Source organism: Salminus brasiliensis, chromosome 9 (genome assembly GCF_030463535.1).
Source record: "Salminus brasiliensis chromosome 9, fSalBra1.hap2, whole genome shotgun sequence".
In the NCBI taxonomy this organism is placed as follows: domain Eukaryota; kingdom Metazoa; phylum Chordata; class Actinopteri; order Characiformes; family Bryconidae; genus Salminus; species Salminus brasiliensis.
Window position 1 is genome coordinate 11,788,794 of NC_132886.1, and position 20,702 is coordinate 11,809,495.

The 20,702-nt window shown below is 40.1% G+C and overlaps 4 protein-coding genes and 1 pseudogene across 4 annotated transcripts; 1 reads left to right on the top strand and 4 right to left on the bottom strand.

Moving 5' to 3' along the window:
- Window positions 1-1,615: 1,615 nt before the first annotated feature.
- LOC140562370 (zona pellucida sperm-binding protein 3-like) lies at window positions 1,616-6,416 on the bottom strand (annotated as a pseudogene).
- A 156-nt stretch (window positions 6,417-6,572) lies between these two features.
- On the top strand, window positions 6,573-7,585 carry ufsp1 (UFM1-specific peptidase 1). The gene has a single exon (XM_072688777.1). The coding sequence runs from the start codon at window positions 6,722-6,724 to the stop codon at window positions 7,454-7,456; it is 735 nt and encodes a 244-aa protein (XP_072544878.1). The 5' UTR covers window positions 6,573-6,721; the 3' UTR covers window positions 7,457-7,585.
- A 785-nt stretch (window positions 7,586-8,370) lies between these two features.
- Window positions 8,371-10,128, bottom strand: LOC140562912 (endonuclease domain-containing 1 protein-like). The gene is made up of 2 exons (XM_072688778.1): window positions 9,745-10,128; window positions 8,371-8,956 (listed from the first exon to the last, which is right to left on the bottom strand). Exons 1-2 carry the CDS (start codon window positions 10,060-10,062, stop codon window positions 8,375-8,377), a joined length of 900 nt encoding a protein of 299 aa, XP_072544879.1. The 5' UTR covers window positions 10,063-10,128; the 3' UTR covers window positions 8,371-8,374.
- Window positions 10,129-11,703: 1,575 nt separating this feature from the next.
- LOC140562913 (endonuclease domain-containing 1 protein-like) lies at window positions 11,704-13,505 on the bottom strand. Its single transcript, XM_072688779.1, has 2 exons — window positions 13,062-13,505; window positions 11,704-12,500 (listed from the first exon to the last, which is right to left on the bottom strand). Exons 1-2 carry the CDS (start codon window positions 13,368-13,370, stop codon window positions 11,916-11,918), a joined length of 894 nt encoding a protein of 297 aa, XP_072544880.1. The 5' UTR covers window positions 13,371-13,505; the 3' UTR covers window positions 11,704-11,915.
- A 2,721-nt stretch (window positions 13,506-16,226) lies between these two features.
- LOC140562914 (endonuclease domain-containing 1 protein-like) lies at window positions 16,227-18,814 on the bottom strand. Its single transcript, XM_072688780.1, has 2 exons — window positions 18,519-18,814; window positions 16,227-16,837 (listed from the first exon to the last, which is right to left on the bottom strand). Exons 1-2 carry the CDS (start codon window positions 18,810-18,812, stop codon window positions 16,265-16,267), a joined length of 867 nt encoding a protein of 288 aa, XP_072544881.1. The 5' UTR covers window positions 18,813-18,814; the 3' UTR covers window positions 16,227-16,264.
- Window positions 18,815-20,702: the final 1,888 nt, after the last annotated feature.

Here is a 20,702-nt window from a genome sequence, read left to right on the forward strand (position 1 = left end):
CAAAACACTAAATTTTGGACCACAATCGACGTGGCTCTTATCATGCTTTATGTTTGCTGTGGTCTACTGTTGTGCCTGCAGTCTATTCTCCCTGCTTACTGATGTTTTGACACGTTCCTGTTATCTACGGGTTATGTCTGTGACCTTGGGAAAAAGCTTTAAGCTTTTTTCCTAGTCGGATCCATAATCATTTCCAATGTTAGTTATCTTACTTCCTAAATGATTTAGGTCTGACATGTCAGCTTACTCACCACTGGTCAGAGCAGATGTAGTTTTGTAGTTTGTGCATGATCGTTCCAAATTAGCAAATGTTAACCTTAAGCGATTTGTATTTGGGAATATAACTGTACAGACACTGTAAGAAGTATGGCACATGACTACACAAAGTCCACACATTTAACTACAAAGGTCTCTGAACAGCCCGAACAAACATCAAAACAGCTTTGCTTTTATTTGTTGTGTTTTATTTGTTTTTTGCCTGTTCTAAATTAAGACGTAGCTTCTGTATCATATCTAACATTAAACACAATATTTCTGGACTGTGCAAATGTTTGAGCACCTTACAGAGTCATGACTTGGTAAAACCCCCTTTGGCAGAACCCACAGCTTGCACATGCTTTTCACAGCAGCTACAATTCTTTCAGTTCTTGTAGTTCTGAGATGTCTGGGTAATCCAGCATGCACAGCCTGTTTATGATCCATCCACATAATTCCCATGATTGTGTAGGTTGGGGGACAGTGAGGGCTATTCCAAACCTTCCTCTTTTTAGCGCCAGCCTTTTAACAGGTGGTTTAACATTTGCATCCAGTATTTGCTGGTATTTTATAGAATTCACTCTTTTCTTCACCCATGCAATAGCAACACAACCCTGAAGCGGGATAGGTCCACCCCCATGCTTCACAATTGGCAATGTGTTTGTTTAATGAAATGCAGTCGCTATTTTTTTTTCCTTTAAATATTCTATTTTGACTCCATCAGCCCACAGGACTTGTTTACCAAAACATTGTGTTTCATGTTAGATAAGCTACAGAATCTTCAAAATTAAAAAATAAATAAATACATAAATAAACAAAGAAACACTGTGAAATTTCATGTCAGACTGTATAGGACAGATGAGTTCATCTCCATCTTATGCTCATACTGGATGTTTTGTATTCTTTGGCGATGGGATTTCATCCATAGAGGAATGTTTTGAATGGTGCTCCTACACTGGCCTCTTTGCTGCCATATAACAGCAGGTCACACATTTTGTTTATTTTCAAAAGCTATGGGGGAATCATTAAAAAAAAAAATCTGAAAAAAGGGAACAGATGTATATTCTGCGGGACTGGCTTGGGTCAATGAAGAAGCACCTAAAAAATGAGATGGATATAAAGTTCTCAAAGGAAGTGGGACAACTGTCCATTCCACCAATAACACTTCACATTTTAAAGAAAGTGACTTCATAAATTCATTCATTTCTAGCCTGCTACATTCAACCAGAGAGACAAGTTAAAACTATGACGACCCCCCCCCTCCCACACACACACACCACCACCACTAAAATGTGCACTGACTATTTTAAACTGTTCCTTACCTCAGATGAAGGGCCAGGTGTCCCAGACAGGTCACACCTCAAGTGAGACTTCAGTCCCCTATGATAAGTTTCCCAGTCCACTGTGAATTTGGAGGGAATATGTGCAGGGGGGCTACATCCACTGTGGTAAGCTCTTCTTTAAAACACAATTAGAATTAGAATTCACTTTTTTATTTGACAGAATACTATGTTTTTTTTCTCTCTCATACAGAAACACAATACCTTCCAGATATTTGGTGGACATGTCCGTCTTTCCTGCAGAGCAGTCTCCGGTTTCACAGCACAAGCACACTGTGTTGTTCCCCTCTGCTGAACGCCAGCTGCATAAATCAGACATAACTGCTCAGATTATGTAACTGTCAAATAACTCTGCTTTGGGTCAACATCAATCAAGTTTTTAAAACTGTCGCCCAAGACGCACACTTACAGTGGCATGCAAAAGTTTGGGCACCCCCGGTCAAAATTTGTTACTGCGAATAGTTAAGAGAATATGAACACACCTCCAAAGAAGCTGAAACTTCCTTTTGAAATTTATAAGCTATTTTAAATTTTGTTTAACAGAATTACTGTTTTTTTTTTTGTTTTTTTTTTTTACATTTTTAGAGTGATAAAAGTACAGGAACACCATGCAAAAAATATAGGAAGCCCAAAGGTTATTAGATAACTCTTACCAAAATCTCAGACCTTAATTAGCTTGCTCAAATCTCAACAGTCAGCAGCCATGGCCCTACTAAGCAGCTACATACACTGTTACAAGTACAAGATCCTTGAGACACTTTAAGGTTGAAACAGAAGAAATTATTAATAATAATAATAATAATAATAATAATAAATATCAGTATCAAATATTCTATTTTGAGAGGAGGAACGTGCCTGAAGCCCCTCCTCCCCAATCTCATGTCCCATAAATTCCATTTCCTTCCATTCCAATTCAACCCTCCACCCCCTCGTCACCTCCCTTTTAACCGGGTCATCCATCATTCCTGGGTTCTCCCCCCTCTCTTACACAGTCTTCTCCCGTAAGCTGTAAGCTTGTAAACTGAAGGTATGGTCCAATTTTAAGAACATTTTATGCAGTCGAAAACATACATCAACAGGCTCATCTCATCAAGTAAACACAATGAGAAATTTTCTAGGTCAGCAAAAATAATTGCGGTCAGGTCCCTATTTTGTACAAGAAGTCAATAATGTAATTATCGTGACAGGTCCAGAGACACCTGCATAGATATGAACTTTATGGAAAAGCACCAGCAAGATTTCATGAAAAGAACATCTCTCCTCTGTTAGGCACAGCAGGTGAATTGTTAATGCTTTGGGTTTGTGTTGCAGGCAGTGGCACAGGAAGCATTTCACTGGTAGAGGAAAGAATGGACTCAAAGAACTAGAAGCCCGAAAAATCCTCCACACAAGAACGAAAAGACAAAGCGTTTAAAGTAGAGCTGGGCAATATGACAATATTGTTGTATAGTGATAAATTTTGTTATTGTGGTTCACAATATGCTTTTATGAGTGTATTGTGGATATTGTCGGTGCTTAAAGAACACTGATTATCAAAGAGCGAAATCAGTCTTATTTAATTCAATCACAGTACTTTAAAAATCACAGTACTCAGTATGAAAGTGTTTGGATAGCAAATTGTACGCCGTTGGTGCATTTTGTCTACATGAAATAATATTGTGATAAATATTGTGTATAGTAAAAAAAAAAATTGTGACAATTTTTCCATATCGCCCAGCTCTAGTTTAAAGGTCATCTTTTTCGTTTCCAACTATCCACAAGTACAGAACAGCTTTTGACCAGGGGTGCACAAACCTTTGCATGCCACTGTATAGAATATAAATATTACTGCTAAGGTCTTGCATCATGACAAGACAATCTATGAAAATCTATGAACGGACCTAACTGAAGGCCCATGGAAATAGCACGCCTTGTTCCGCGAGTCAGAGGGACTGTGGTGAGGAATAGCTCTTAAATGGCAGCTGATGAAAACCTAAGGGGTGTAAAGATGTAATGTGCAAGTGCAAGGTACCGCATTCACTGCAAACAACAAAAACAAAAGTTAAGATGGAAGACATCTTTTAGTGCCATAAATCACCTGTAGAAAGAACTGTAGACAACTACCTTAATTACACTAATAAAATACGTTTTTTTTAACCTGTTTGCTCGGATCTTGGGAGACACCAAATGCCTGAATGCTGAACCTAAGGACATTCTCCCTTTTCCTGCTGTAAAATTTAGAAGGCGAGTTTGGCAGCTTGCTATCAACCAGACACCTAGGAGCAAATATACCAGTATCAGAGTGCAGTAAAAAAATAATAATAAAAAAAATAAATAAAAATCAGAAAAAGACTTGAATACTAACCCATGATTAGATATAAACTCATAGCTGGGCTTTGAGAAAGGGTCAGAATCAGCAGTGACCACACAGTGGTCCACATAGATTCGTAAAGGAGAGTGCATGGGGGCGTGTACTGCTGCTTCCAGGAGCAATGGCTCTCCCTGCTGGGAAACTGTGGACTGACGTGCAAAGCCATGGCCATCTGAGGGGAGAAACAAATACAACTAAAATAATTGCCTCTACTTTCTCATGTCACAGAAAAAAGAAAAGACAAATGAACAAATCGACAAAAGTATTGGGACACCTGCTCATTTAGGTGTTTCTTCTGAAATCAAGGGTATTAAAAAAGTTTAACTTCATGAATTCCCAAACAAAAGTATTTGCTTTGTTTGGGTAACACTCTCTTCTATCCAGGGAAGACTGTCTACTAGATTTTGGAGCACTGCTGTGAGGACAATGCCGTGAGCATACAGATGAGGTGCAGATGTTGCACCACCATTCCAAAGAACACTATTTCACTGAGTCCTATTCTACTGGCAATACTAAATACGGATAACTAAGAAGCACAAAATGCCAGATCACCTTTAATGATGCGTAGAGAGAAGTGTAGCAATCCAGCTGCTTCTATAGTGGAGGTCATAGGAAGCCAAGTTGGGCTCAGTGGTTCTGCACTCACTCGAAACCTTCTGTAGAATAGAGAAAGAGATAGCATCAAGAAGAATTTCTGTGAGGATGGTGGGACGATAACTCTAAAAACCCAACAAACCTTTTGTAATGGCACTCAATGGGAACCACAGTTTGAGTTCGCCTGACTATCAGCACACCGTCCAATGTAAGCAGAGGTCCAGTAGAAAAGATCAACTTATTGGAATAGATGAGCCAGTCACCACTCACCTGAAAAATGAATGGACAAAATGGACAAAAAGACAAAGTTCAGGCCTAAACGAAGTGTGTAAGTAGCTACACTGTTAAAAGGTATGTAAAATCCTTAAGGACCTTTCAGGGGTCCTTCAGTTTAAAAAGCTGTGGGGGAACCTCTTATGGGTACTTTGGGGAACCTTTAAGGAACCTTTTTTTTTTCTTAAAACCTTTTTCTGAAGGTTCCTCAAAGGACATTAAGAGGTTCCTCCACAGTTTCAAATTGAAGAACTTCCAAAAGGTCCTCGCGGATCTCACACTTTTAATAGTGTAGTTAAATTTACTCTGTTACTGAAATGTAATATTGTTACATTTCAATCTAGAACATTTACCATTTCAGTTTTTGTGTTGGTGACCGTATCTGTGCTGCTTACTGGTCACATCTTGTGCACTTGTTTCTACGGCCATCACACATTCCCACCTTTTCACCACCAGGCCTGGTCCGTTTTTAAGTTTTCTCCTTGGTCTATTCACTGTGTAAATAATGACGGATGAATGGACCAATAGAAATGCTCTAGATTGTTTGGAATAAACTCTTATTTTACATTGACTTCCAAACAAATGTAAGATTATTTTTGCCTTCTCCGGTAAAGTCAACATTTTGGAGTTTGTTTTGGAGATTGTTTAATGAAAGTGGCACACGGTGATGGACTAAAAAAAAAATATATATATATGTTTATTAATATGTTTTGTTTCATATCTTGTACGTAACAGAGTACCATACTAAGGACACTCCTCTGTCTACATCTAGCAAATCTCTGTATATTAGTGTTAAGCTGCTGTAGTGTAATGACCTGAGCCTCATCATAAGCATTTGGGTGTATGCATGTCCTGCATGTTGTGCAAATGACAAATGAAACGTGACTTGAAAGGAGATGATTTGACGGATATGTATGATAATATAAATGTTACTGTTGTGGTGCTAAATATGTTTGTTTAAGTTTTAGTGTTCATGGACATAGTTGCATGGTTTGGAAATTCAAACTCCTGCTCACACACACTGCCATGGTCCTACAACTTAGGCCTACTTAAGTCCCCAAGCTGGACGACCACCCCCCCCCCCCTCCCCCTCCCCACAACCAAAATAAGGTCATAAGGTCATTTTAATTTCCAGGGTAATTTTACCAGGACTGTCTCTACTTCTACTGAAGTACAGAGGTTTTGTCGCTTGCCCATCTTTTGTTATTTGAACTCCTTACCCGAGACTCGCTCCCACAGTCCTGTAACCCTGCAGAAATGACCATCTGAGAGTCGGTGAGGAGGTCTGTGTGAGGGCTGCACTCTTTCGCAGGACCTCCGCCATTCTCACCCAGTCGAACAAGCCGAGGTGAAAAGGAAAGGCCTTGTTCAAAGTACTCCCTCTTTACCACTATCTTCCAGCTCTTCTCCCCACACTCCACAGTTAGACCCCCGTTCTCGGAAGCATTTTCCACCTTTGAGAAGGAATAGCCGGAGTCAGACTCTTTGGAGGGACGCCGTTGTTCTGGAGAGGGAGAAGAGCTGGGACTCAAACTCTCGTATATATTTCGGGGTCCAGCGACTACAAACTCACAGTAACTGACTAACAATAACAATTTCATCATTTTTACGACATTAACTATAAATGCCATGTGTGTGGATACTGAAATATGATCCGTATATGTTGAAGTTGGGCGCGTCTTTAAACCATTCATCGTATTAAACGCGGAACTTAAATGCGCGGTGTCGCGCCCTTACGGACGCTTTTTGTAGACGGACACTACCTACTAGTCCACCTGTCAGTGCAGATAATGTAAACAGTCCACTTTCTTCGTTAATAAAGACATTAATTGCAAGGCGAAATGAATTAGTTAAATTATAGATACGTGTAATTAAAAGTTAGAGTACGTTTAAATCGCTCAGCCAGTTAATGGAGACGAAAAGTGAGGATATAGACTGGGGAGAGCGATTATGTGGACAAGACCAGGTGACCATTGCGAGCAGAAATGTGGCAGATGACGTTACTTTAGTAAGAAATGCACACGAAGGACTGTCCAAGCCTTTGACAGAGCGTGACAGATGCTCTTTGGTATCAGGAGAGTGCTTCTACTACCATTATGGCTGCGATGGCAAGGATGACCGAGGTTGGGGTTGTGGATACAGGACTGTTCAGACCATATGCTCATGGTTGTATAACGGATCTCGGTGTGAAAGAACCAGGCCTCCTCCAAGTCTCCCTGACATCCAGAAAGCTCTGGTCACAGTAGCAGATAAGCCACCTTCATTCTTGGGATCCAGAGAGTGGATAGGAACCTATGAGGCTGCGCTGGTGATTGACCAACTCTATGATGTCCCTTGCCGGATCATACATGTGCGGAGTGGAGGGCCAGAGCTTGAGCAAGCAGCAGAAGACCTTCACCAGCATTTCATCACCCGTGGCTGTCCTGTGATGATGGGTGGGGACAGAGACAACTCCTCCAAGGGCATTCTGGGGGTGTGCACTGGGAAACAGGGGAGCTACCTATTGATAATGGACCCCCACTATTACGGCCCTACACTGGATAAAGAGTCTCTGCAGAGACGAGGCTGGGTGGCATGGAAGCGAGTGAGCTGCCTAGATCATTGCTCTTTCTATAACCTTTGCCTGCCACAAACCAAAATGTGACTCTTTAATTGCTAATATTTGTTCTGAGGAAGAAGAAAACCAGCATAAATGAATAACCCGTGTCTAAATGTTGCTTTGTGTGAGTTTGTCAAAGTGAAATTGGCAGTAATTCCAAATAAAACAGAACTGCAGCCACTGTTATTTTAGGTATTCCTGATTGTACCTTCAAGTACAAGGCTCTTATGCCCTCTTCTGGTCAGTACAGCACACAGTAACATTGTGCAAGGGAATCATTCGCATATATTAATTTTGCAGAAGAAATCTTTGACACAAAGCTGTGATCAATAGGTTTATTGAGTACCCACAGTACAATCTTGAATACAGTGATTTTGGGCAAAATACATAGGGCTTAAAATAAATGTTCTGTGACAGATAGCAAGTGGCAATCCGTATCACAACACAATATGTAAAGCACAGCCTACATTTGTATTAATAGTTTTTTGATAGATTACACAGTCAGTCATGTCTTCAAACCTGAACCAACAAGGCAGGTTATCAGAGCACAGAAAATAGATATCTTCCATTCATGTCTCGTGGTACATTTCCCTTCAGGCAAACATGCAAATGCAGCTAGTGATCAAAGGCAATGATTAAGTGGAACTTGACTGCAATAATGAGCTTAAGCTTTTATAGCATGTATAATGTTGAACAAAATGTCAAAAGCCAAGTTTTCCATTTACTGTGTGTAAGAAGTGTAAGAATATGTGGCAAGATATATGGGAACAGATTAAAAATAGCTATTTAAAATAACTGTAAAAAGGTATACAGAAATGAAGACTTCAACTGGTATTGTGCTTTAAAAGCTGCTGAGAATATAGTATACCAAATGAACAGTGATTAGTATTAGCACCACTGTGACTATATTATATCATAATGGCAGCTGCAATGCGGTGGCACATTACATCATTTGTTGGCACCCTATAAGTCTGAGACACAGTCATTATAGAAGATCTGGAAGTTCTTGTCCACATCCATTCTGCCTCTCAGAAACTTTTCCAGATTTTTTATAGGAACCTCCACCATGTTATTGTTGATGCGATCATTAAGTCCATAGGCTCCAAACACTGGGAACTTGTAGCGCTCAGAATATGGTGCGTTGTGGTCATAGTCGGTGCAGCAGTAAGCAGTCCACATGTACTCAGGAATAGCCACGCGGTCCAAGTTATCGCGACGGATCATGTTGCCGGAGGTCGTGGCCCCTGTGATGACGTAGGCCGCTCCTCTGCAGTAATTGTTGAGGCGCTTGCGGATCAGCTGCTCGTGTGCGGCCCAAGGCCCAACGCTAAACTCTTTAATCTGAGGCACCACGTTGGTCAGGGTGTAGGTGGCAGCTTTGTCCAGCGGGTCAGCCTGGTGCTGGTCTGGGCTCAGTTGGCCACGTTCATACTGGACCACATCAGCATAGTCCTCCAGCACGGCCTGGGTGTCCTCAAAGTTCTTGTGCATGAGGGAAGACTGGGGAAAGGGCTCCATATTACTGCTGCCCTTGTCAGAAGCCAGCTGCGCATGTAGAGACACATGGTAAAATGAGAATCAGACTAAATATTGTCAAAACATGAATAAAAGGAGGATTGGATGATAGCCACTGGAGTAAGAACTAGTAGCATGAATAGTAAGATATGAATATATGGAGATATACGTATGAAATATATTCTGATCATCTGCTGTTAATCTGCACCTGATTCTGATTTCAGGCATTTGAAGTAGTAATAAATAAGGGGTGTTCTTATGATTTCCTAACTTTTTCAACAGTATTTCTATTAGTTACATTTTACAAGCGACATTTCCATTTTATGGGTTAAGTTAAATCACCCTCTTTCTCTTAAAATCATCAGATCAAATGTCCATATGTTTAAATATGTTAAAAAGACAAAGGCTTTAATGGGGTGTCTTAACCTGATCAAATGACCGTGGAACGTAATATAATAATAAACGGTGTGGCACAACAGATAACACCACTACCGGCCAGTAAGCTACCACACCACGTGAGAGACTAGGGTTCGATTCCTGGTCTGGGTGACTGTGCTGCGCTACACCAATAAGAGTTCTTAGGCAAGACTCCTAACACTACATTGGCCCACCTCTGTAATACAAGTAACCTTGTAAGTCGCTCTGGATAAGAGCGTCAGCTAAATGCCATAAATGTAAATGTAATAATTCTCAAAGTCAGAATGCAGAATGTGCAGAAATGCGTTTCACTCAGTGTATCAACAACATATCTAATTTGACCAGGGGTGCCCAAACGTTTGCAAAAAAATAAATAAAAAAAAAGTGAAAAACATACTCACCTGTGGTTCAAACATCCAGGGAAAGTCCACTCTCTTCTCCCCGTCAGACTTCTTAAAAGTATAAGCGGAGTAAATAGGGATGTGTTTCTGGGGGTCGTAGAGGGTGACAAAGCGGGGTTGGTCTTCATAACGTTGACATATCTTCTTTAGAGAGTTGCTAAGGTAGCCTCGAGGCGGAGTGCCCATGTAGAGAGAGTCCTTACAGCGCTCAATATGGTTGAAGTCATCCACGACCCCAGCCTGTACGTACACTGTCATAAGAAACAGCTGGAAGATTAAAACAGCGCACAACACGAAGTGCGAGAGAGTGTGCCTCATGATAATTCCCTCAGTTCCACTTCTTCTCTATTGACTTCTATTGAAGGTCTCCAGATATTTTCAGCCTAGGACTATATCTCTGTTTCCCTGTACCAGAGCTAATGGTAAAGTGAAGCAGAAGCATATGTAAAAACTACTGTCATTCGTCCTCTCGCTATCTCCGTACTCAGCCTATAATCATGTCATGCGAAGTGTACTCACTCTCTCCTCATAGGTGGAGGGAGCATACAACCTTTGGCTTGTTTCAAATGTTATCAGATGTATGCTTTAAAGGCAAGAGTTCATATGTAAATGATAAGCAAACTGAAATTTGACCAGTCTAGTTGTCCAGTGAAGAGAATATCACATTGGCTGCTTTGCTGATAGACTACCATTGAGTCTTCTTACTTTCCTTAAAGACATTGACCATGATATTGTACACCCATTGGCCATTTTCATGTGGTTAACCAATATACAAGCAGACACCAGCTTTTCCTTATCTCTTCTACTACTGTTTCAGTGGACCAGTCTGGTTTGTCACAGATGTCCTGTCTTATAGGATCCTGTCTCAGACCTTAAAAGTGTTTAAAGTTGACCGGCAGAACTGCAGACCACATTTTACTATACATGCTTCTCTGCAGGATTATGAGGCTGCTACACCAGAAACAGCTGCACATTTTGCAATGTGTCAGACTCGTGAATTAGCCATCAGGTTAATTAGGACTGTATGTTAGACGTCATATTGGGCGAATGGATGTTTTTTTTATTAATACATTTTTATTAAACCTTTTTGAAAGAATGCATTACATGTAAATCAAGACATTGACTGCACATTATTGCACATAACAATAATTGACTGCACATCTGTGAAAAATTTCTATTGTCAGATACAGTGTAACCAAAGACACAGTCCTTGTCCTGTCTGTGTAATCATACCCCCCCAAAAAATCATGGCCCCCAAAAAACTTGATTCTCTTTATTAAGGCTTCAACATTTATCAACATATTATAAGATGATACCACTTAAATCCAGGCTCTATATGTACATATATGCCATGACTATTTATATATATATTATTATATTTTTGTACTATATGTTGGTTTATAATCCAATAGATAGTGATTGCTGGTAGTGAAAATGTTAAATACTACTCATAGATAGCTTTTGAACTTGAGGATATGTTGAAAAGAAGATTGGACAAGAAAAAGCATAATGTGGTTGTGAAAAAAATTTTATTTGGTGATGGAAACAATACAGCACAGATGCTGAACCTGAATTAAAGTGTGCAACTAACATATTTAGTTTGAGAAAACATAACATTATGAACCCATTTTTACATTTAATGCAACTAATCAAACGAATGTTGTCAATGACTATTGTTTTCAGCAACACTTACAACTAGTAACTTATTAATTGACATTTACAACCAATTATTTATTAGCTGACTTTCAGAACCAATTATTTATTAGCTGACTTTCAGAACCAATGATTTATTAGCTCATTTTCAGAACCAATTATTTATTAGCTCACTTTCAGAACCAATGATTTATTAGCTCATTTTCAGAACCAATGATTTATTAGCTGACTTTCAGAACCAATGATTTATTAGCTCACTTTCAGAACCAATGATTTATTAGCTCATTTTCAGAACCAATGATTTATTAGCTGATTTTCAGAACCAATGATTTATTAGCTGACTTTCAGAACCAATTATTTATTAGCTGACTTTCAGAACCAATGATTTATTAGCTGATTTTCAGAACCAATGATTTATTAGCTGATTTTCAGAACCAATGATTTATTAGCTGACTCTTTCAGAACCAATTATATAGGTTTATATGGAGAGACAGCACTAGACTAGACACTAGACAGAACTAGGACGAGCCAGGGGGCACACAGTCATCGACAAATATTTGGAAGTTCTTATCTACAAAAGTGGACTTCTTCAGGAACTCTTCGAGCTTGGGGACAGACAGCTCCAGGATCTGATTACTCTCCTTGTCGTTGAGACCGTAGTGGGCGAAGGCAGGGAATTTGTATCGTTCGTCGTACGGTGCATTGTGGTCATAGTCAATGCAGCAGTAGGCTGACCACAGGTAGGTGGGGATGGCCACCCGGTCGATGTTGTGCCTGCGGATCATATTGCCAGAGGTGGTGATGCCGGTGACCACATAGGCCGTGCCTCTGCAGTAGTTGTTGAGTCTGCGGCGGATGATGTGCTCCTGGGCCTTCCAGGGGCCTCTGTGGAACTCATGGACCTGTGGAACCACATTGGTCAGTGTGTAGGTGGCTGCTTTGTCATTAGGGTTGGCCTGGTGCTCGTCAGGGTTTAGGGCTCCGCGCTCATAAAGAACAGCATTGGCGTAGTCCTCCAGCACGGCCTGGGCATCCTCAAAGTTCTGGTGCATGTAACCACGCGGGAACTGCTGCATCTCCCCTGTGTCCGAGGAGGTGGACAGCTGCTCATTGAGAAAGAGTTAAAAAGATGTCTTGAGAAACTTTATAAACTCACATCACACATTCATAAAAATGGTTCCCACTATGGTTCTGCTTGGGAAATAAAGGTGGTTATTCTTTAGCATCACTCAAAGGAACCCTTTTTGACATCTTTATGCCAACAGGAAATAACAGGTAGGGGTATTATGCATAGGACAGTATGTATAGGAATGCTGTATTGTGCTATTAAACAATCCACATAATTACAATACATTGTGGGCCAGTTTCCCAGACCTAGATTAAGCCTAATTCTCAACTATAACAGACTTGTCAAAGGAGATTCACCACTGACACAGGAATTTAGTCCAAGAGTAGACTAATGCATATCCCTATATGGCCCTTTGAGCAAATGCTTCCCTATAAAACTGTAGCACTGTGGCACTCAGAGTAAGGAGGTGTTGAGGTGTCAGGTGTTATCTGCATCACTAAGGCAACGCTGCCTCTTTGAAGGCTGAGAGATGCTTCCTGTTTTAAAGAGAATAACAAGCAATGTCTTTTAAAAAGCTCTACATTTAAGATCTCACCTGGGGCTCATACATCCAGGGTACGTCTACTTTCTTCTCCCCATCAGAGCGCTTGAAAGTGTAGGCAGAGTAGACTGGCACATGGTCCTTGATGTTGTACAGGGTGACATAGCGAGGTTTGTTGCTGTAGCGCTGGCAGATTTTAACCAGAGAGTGGTCCTCCAGGCCCACCGGTGCTGTGCCCATGTATAGGAACTCACGGCATTCCGGAGAGAGTGTCGGCTCTACTGTAGCTCTCACCGGCAGTAGAATTAGAAGCAGTAGAACGACAGCAGCCATGGAACAGACATGTGTCCAGAACTTCACCATGATTTAAAAAGCCACACGACAAAAGAGAGGCGGAAACAATGCAGAATTCAAATGGAGCGACCCAGACGACAGCACTGATCTAAATTCTAAGATGTAGTGTTGTTTTGTGGTTTCTTTCTGAGCTGCCTGTCCTCACACACTCACACTCCAAATACGAACCCACTACGAATGAGAAAAGGCACATTCAGATGACACCTTCACTCTGCTGTAATCTACTCCAGTATGCAAAGCAGAAGAACCTTTGATACCAGACAATCCACTCACCGCTAGTTTCTTAGGGTATGAAAAGACTATAGCGTTTTGCTGCAGTGTGAATGGACTGCAGTATGGTGGCTTGACAGTTCCTTCAAGTATTTATTTATTTATTTATATCAAATGATGATAGGGTAGCTTATTATTTTCTCAGGTCTGCTGACAAGGGCCTACGGTCACACGTTGAGCTGTCTACTATGGTGGCTAGATCATGTAATGGCATTGCCCTGTACCAGTCTGTCTTCTTTCTAATTCATCTCAAGACATAGTGTGCGAAGGCCAGGGACTCTTGATTTCTCTAATTTCCAGTCAAAGTAGCCATTAAATTCCAGTTATTCATGTTTCAGTGTCAGGAAAAATGACAGAAACATTTTAAAACATAACAGAAACCGATGCAATGGTTTGCAATGATTTGCTTTTTTAAGTAAAGGCTTCTAGACCAGCTCCACTTCCTTTCAGACCCACTATGTAAATTGGTCTTTTCTCAGTGTAAGGATTAACAGAAACACCTGTGGACCTTTTCAGATCTAAAGCGAAAGTGGAACTTGAATGATCTGATTGTGCCTCCTTTGGTGGTCTACAAGGACACAGTTGTTAGGGCTTATTTTTTTTTTGTGTATCTTTAAATTTGCCTTAGAATGCATTTATTGAGTCGGCTAAGCTATTCTTTTATATGTAAATAACAAGTATGTTATTCTGGTTGAGGCATAAAATGTTTAAAGGCCTATTTACAATGTGTAAAAACATTGATACACTCTGGGACAGCTTGTGGAGTTATAAAATAACCACTTTGGTTGAAGGAACATGCTTGAAGGCCCTCTTCTCTAATCTAATGGCCTATAAATGCCATCTATAGCTTGTTCACGTGTCTTCAACAAGTCTTTGCAACCCTTCACCACCCCGTCACCAAGTCAAGTTAAATTTATTTGTAAAGAACTTTTTACAACTGTTGTCGTCATAAAGCAGCTTTACATAATTAGCAATTAGTAAAAGACAGAGACAAAAAAGAAATAACGTAAGACATGAAGGATCAAAGACCCCCAGTGAACAGCCAACGGCGACAGTGGCAAGGAAAAACTCCCTCAGAGCTGGAGGAAGAAACCTTGGGAGGAACCAAGACTCACACGGGGGACCCATCCTCCTCTGATCAGAACTATTTATAAATTATTGATAAAAATTACCAAACTATCTATACTGTTGAACTTATCTGATCATAATCATAATATATTAATCATGGTGTAGATAGTTAATAGAGGTGAAATTAATAGTGGCAGATAGTTAAGAGTCCTTTTAGGTTTTAACATGGTCATTAAACAGGTAGCAGTGGTAGGAGGGTGTGCCGCTGGTCTGGTATGGGTGGTGGTGGGTGGAGGGTAAATAGGGTAAGCTTTTAGCCTGGCACCCACTCCCCCACTTTCTGATTACCTTCTGATGTGTGTTTAGCTCCAGTTTGGTCCAGCTGAGCAGGTGGTGGAGAGAAGTGTGGTCATGAGGACTGGCTCGCAAAGCAACCTGCGTTTTTATCTCTAGGAGAGTCTGGTAATGATTTGCTGCTCTCTAGTATCAACATTGACTTTTCTCTGAAGTTGCTGCCATGTTTCATCATTTCACCAGCTTTGAATAGGGCTTTTGCTAGTGGACTGGGTGCATATTCATTTTGGGGTGTAAATATAATGAGTGAAGGCTGTCACGGAAATTTCAGTTTTCAACTAGACCTAGGTAAATATAGTTTGACATTCAACAGCACCTAACTTTCATGTTCCTTAAGTAAGTTTATTATCTTATGAGCCAGACCTTTGCCTATCGTCAGCTCTGCAAACTTGTGAGTGGAATATCAGAGGCTGAGGCGAGTGTTTAGTTTCACTCAGTGGATAACACCACACTATCCAACCAGTAGGGTTTGATCCACCTGAATAAGAACACCATGCTACACCCTTAGGATTCCTTGGTCATGACTCCTGAAGCTATAGTCACCTGCCTGTGTAACATGATCACACTGCAAATCATTTAGGAAAATAACTAAAGACTCTCTGTTTATTTAAGCATTACTTTATTACTTTATTTAAGCAACACTGATCAGCCAGTGTAGGTGAAGTAAAGCAAATTAGTTCTCTGCTTACAACGACATGATATCTACATTTTAGGCAGCTAGTGAACCCTCAGTTCTTGAAAGTGATATACTGGAAGCAGGAAAAAAGCTTTTAGACCTTTAGTGGTCTTGTGGAGTCCAAACCTCATAGTTCAGGGATGTTTTGATAGCACAAGGAGGACCCACACAGTGTTAGGCAGGTGGTTTTAATGTTATGGATGATCAGTGTCTTGCATTGTACAATGACTTTGTGTCTGAGAAAGGAGCTGAGATGTACACTGACCTCTACTATGAATACTTTTCTGCTGGAACACTCACTTATGTCAAGTAGGCCTAGTGTGTGTTGCATTCAGTTCAGTTGCAGAATATGTAAGACAATGTCAGAATGGCTATGCTTTAATATACGACTGAATACTATTGTCACAAGAGAGCTGGGAGTGATTTACAGCAATTCTTTATTTTTCTTTATGCATTCAGGGCATTTAGATGACCTGAAATGAAAGCAAATAAGAAAATAGACCCAAAACCATTTATTTCTTTTTTTATCCACCTCTCATATACAGTTGCTATGAAAGAGCTGAAAGTTTTGATCCACTGGCATCTCTCTCTTTACCAGTGCCTCCAGGCTTTTGGATGAAACTTCATTAACATAGTTATCTAAAGCATCATTTAGGCCGTAAGCAGCAAATGAGGGAAACTTATAACGAATATCATATGGCACACCAGGGTCAAAGTCAGGGCAACAGTAAGCAGACCAAATGTGTTTGGGAATGGTCACTCGCTTGGCGTTATCTCTGCGCAGGGTAAGTCCAGCAGTGGTGATTCCGGTCACTATGTAGGCCATGCCGCGGCAGTAGTTGTTGAGGCGCTGGCGGACGGTGTCCAGGTACGGCTCCCAGTGGTTTCGGAGGAACTCTTTGGTCATGGGCACCACATTGGTCAGGGTATAGGTGGCAGCCTTGTCCCCATCCCTGGCCTGGTGCTGGTCTGGGGTCAGCTGGCCACGCTCGTAGTTTAATGCATCAGTGTAGTCGGCTAATACGGCCTGGGTCTCCTCCAAATGCTCCAAACCAACTCCAGTTTGAGGAAAGGGCTGCATGTTTCCAGTTTCAGATGCACTGGAGAGCTGATTTAGAGAAATAGGGGGGCAGAGAGAGAGAGAGAGAGAGAGAGATTAGCAATAAAAAGATATGAACCATGGCTAACCTCACACTGCTACAGTTTATTCTACTTGACAAGCTAAAAGTTAAGACGGATCCTGTTAATTCACAACTTGTTTACAGTACATACTGTATTTCACATGGTTTAAGCCCTCAAATGCTATATTGGCCTATGCTTCCATCATACTCACAGTTCTATACACTATGTGTCCAATAGTTTGTGGACAACCCCTTTAATGAATACATTCAGCTACTCTAAGTTGCTGACACATGAGCAAATGCATACATGTACACAGCTTGTCTAGACCATGTTAATAGACATGAACCTATTAACACCATGCCTAATGCCAGGGGTATAAAGAAGCAGTAGAACTGTGTTCTCTGGAATGATGGTCTATCCAATACTTTTGGGATGAGTTGGGGAGTTGGGAATGAAGTGGGGTGGTGATCATCCAACTTTCTGATCTCACTAATGCTCAAACAAAAGCTGGATGAACCCTTAATACATTTGATTTCAATAGCAACAATAAACGAGCAATACTTTTGTCCAAATACTGTAAATGAATACATGTGTGCTCTACTACACAATTTAAGGTGACTAAATATCAAACTGATCAGCACATATTAGCAGAGTTATAATACTATAATATTAGCAATAACCTTTTTAATTTCTGAGTTTACATTCTGCCTTACCTACTTTGAGAATTGGCAGCTTGCCCTTTCCTAACATTTCTTAAAAAGTAACTTACAGTTTTCATGACATTGGTCACATAATGAATACCAGTAACTTACAAGTAAAACTACATAAAGCCAGTGTTATTTATACAAATACATATAAAGCATACATATATATACTGTATGCTTTTAGAAAGTCCAATGTGTTCAGATGCTAGCACTGATCATACACTATAAACAAATGAAACATTCAATTATTGAAATATCACAAGTGGTTGCAAATGAATAAATTGTGTTATATCAGCATCCATGTTTTTCATCAACATCACAAGTTTGGGCAGGATTTGGGTTTATATTGAATGTATATTTTATTCATTTGCAATATGCTGATTAATTGAAGTCTTCATTGGAATTAATAGTGCCATTTTATCTGTCTAGTAGTTACTAAATATGTCCTAAAATGCAGAAAGAGGTAATAGGCCAAGAGTTTGAGTATGTTGGTTTACATACAGTCCTTCCAGTATTTGGACATTTGAATCATACTTGTGTTTCAGATTGTTATAATTGGAGCAAGGCCTTTGAAGACATCTGCAGACTTCATACAGGTTTCCAAAACGCCTATGTACAGCTTTTCTCCAAGCTTTCTCCACACCAAGACTCCACCAAAACTCCATCCATTTTATGTTGTGCTAGATGTCTTTCTCTCTAAAACAAATAGTATTATGTCAAACCTGATATGAAGGAACCTAAAGAACTAGGCTTATTTTTGTGGGACACACCACTACTGTTTAAAAGTCTGGACTCAAAGTTTTCAGTAAAATCTTATTTGGTTTGGATGCATACAAATACTTCTTTGATAATATGCTTAAAGTCTTAATCTGTAAACCAACTAGCATGTAGCTAAATGTGTAATAAAATAATAAGTATAAAAAAAATTATGCAACTTTTAATTATAATTATTAGTATGTTTACCTGTGGTTCATACATCCAGGGGTAGCTATCCATCTTCTCTCCATTAGAACCTATAAATGTATAGGCGGAGTAGAGAGGTATGCGGCGGGCAGGGTCATAAAGGGTTGCGTAGCGTGGGACACCTTCAAAGCGCTGGCAGATAATGTGTAGACCCAGCTGTCGTACGCCCTGAGGGGGCTTCTGATGGTACAGGAAACGAGAGCACTCCCTGAAGGATTCCTCCACACTGGCCTCAAGCAGAGAGGAGCAGGAGGAGAGGAGGATCAGAACAGAGAGGAGAGAACGGAAGAACATCTCCTCTACCTGTGCTCACACTCACTGCTCAGAACTGATGAAGAGATGGACTCTCTGTGTGAGTGAGCGAGCCAGCGAGAGGAGTGGCATGGAGAGGTTCAGAGAGGGAAGGTGAGAAGGAGGAGCCTGGTCACTTTGTAATATGATGTAACCTTGTAATTTTTTTGGAACGTGTAAGTGTTTTAACACTGATTTCCAGCATCCAGCATAGGGTATGGTTTTGTTTTGAGTTTGATGGTTTAGCTGGTCTACAAACATGATCAACCTGACCAGGCTAAACGACCATAATCAAGCATAACCAAGCTGGTCATCCTCCATGACCAGCATCCCCAGACTGGTTGACCACCATTACCAACAAGACCAGCATCATCACACTGATCAACCAGCATGACCAGCATCACCAAGTTGGTTGACAAGCAGGACCAGCAAAATGCACTATGATGGTCAAAAGCTGGTTAACCACAGTATAGGGTCTTAGGGTCCTAGATAACCAGCTTGTTAACAACTTTGACCATTAAAGACCAGCTTAGACCATCTGAAACCAGCTACTAGCAAACACTGGTCTTGAACTGGATTTTTCAGTAGGGTGGATAATTCCTAACATTTGGGTACAGACTCACTACAACAAATCTCCAGAAGGTTCTGGTTTACTTATTATGGGTGGACAAGGATTAAGCCTAGTCTTGGATTACAGAGTATGCGGAATAGAGATTCTCAGTTCACTGAAAGGCCAGGCTGTCCGCTACACGCTAAATCTCTTTAGTCCTACACCACTGTTTAAATGCCTGGACTTAATGTTTTCAATAGAATCCCATTTGCTTTGCAGATCAATGTGTAAACTTATTCTTAGATGTTCTTCCTGCACTCATAAAATAATTGTTGTTAAATGTTGTTAATTATTGTTAAATAAAAATTGTTAAAAATTGTTAAATAATTAGGAAACTGAAAAAATCTAAAAAATGGGAGAAAAAAACTAAGTTATTAAATTAAGAATAAATGTCTCTAAAATTGTTAATCAATTAATAATTTCTAAAAAATCAAAAAATATCTTGTGTTTATCACATGCCTATCAACAACATTGACTCAACATGACAGGTGACAAACTTTTGAACAGTAAGAAAACCCTGTAAAAGAGGGTTTTCCATCCTTAAATTGGAGCACTATAAGCCGAGGCAGTAATGAGTAAAAGACGGTTCCATTGTTCTGCCTAGATGATAAGAAATGGAAATGACCTACAAAGAGAGTCAGAGTGAAACACAGCTGACCTTATTCACACTTCATTTATGACAGCATTATAACATATCAACTTTCTTCGGTTGGTAGCTACGATTTTATCTCATTTTATAGCACAGAGCAGAACTTTGCCCTATTAAAATAAGGCATACTGAGACTAAATACAATAAAACTACTGTTTATCCTTACTGTAGGAACAGTGTGAAATGTCCAGGAACCTACTAGCCGTAATTAGCCAGTACTTTACTGCAGTACCTTTCACAGTAGGAATACTGTACATTTAATCACAGTCCCTAACAATTCTAACTATGTGAATTGAGAATGGTAGCTAAATAATTATATACTGTAAATTAAAAACACAAATTGTTTCACAAAAATCATTTATTGTATTATTTTCAACACTTTAAACAATTTTGGTAAATACACCGGTACTAAATACATTTCATTTAATAGCTAGCAGGTGTCAAGCCTCACTAAATGGAGCTAGTCTGTGCGTTTATCCAGTAATGTTTCTTCTACACCAAATTAAGGCTGTTATGAACTAAATGTGTCTGGGAGAGATGATAAATGCTAAGTTCAAGATCATTTGTATTCTCTACTTAATGCCTAAGCTGAGGGAACCAGCTAGCATGTGTCTGTTCTAAAAGACTGGCTGCC

What these genes read in the sequence shown, in the direction of transcription:
- ufsp1 (XM_072688777.1), top strand. Translation starts at nt 6,722, where the DNA reads ATGGAGACGAAAAGTGAGGATATAGACTGGGGAGAGCGATTATGTGGA.
- LOC140562912 (XM_072688778.1), bottom strand. Translation starts at nt 10,062, where the DNA reads ATGAGGCACACTCTCTCGCACTTCGTGTTGTGCGCTGTTTTAATCTTC. An exon ending in CCTGGATGTTTGAACCACAG is followed by an intron (nt 8,957 to 9,744) that starts GTGAGTATGTTT and finishes CTACATGCGCAG; the next exon opens with CTGGCTTCTGACAAGGGCAG.
- LOC140562913 (XM_072688779.1), bottom strand. Translation starts at nt 13,370, where the DNA reads ATGGTGAAGTTCTGGACACATGTCTGTTCCATGGCTGCTGTCGTTCTA. An exon ending in CCTGGATGTATGAGCCCCAG is followed by an intron (nt 12,501 to 13,061) that starts GTGAGATCTTAA and finishes CTCAATGAGCAG; the next exon opens with CTGTCCACCTCCTCGGACAC.
- LOC140562914 (XM_072688780.1), bottom strand. Translation starts at nt 18,812, where the DNA reads ATGTTCTTCCGTTCTCTCCTCTCTGTTCTGATCCTCCTCTCCTCCTGC. An exon ending in CCTGGATGTATGAACCACAG is followed by an intron (nt 16,838 to 18,518) that starts GTAAACATACTA and finishes TCTCTAAATCAG; the next exon opens with CTCTCCAGTGCATCTGAAAC.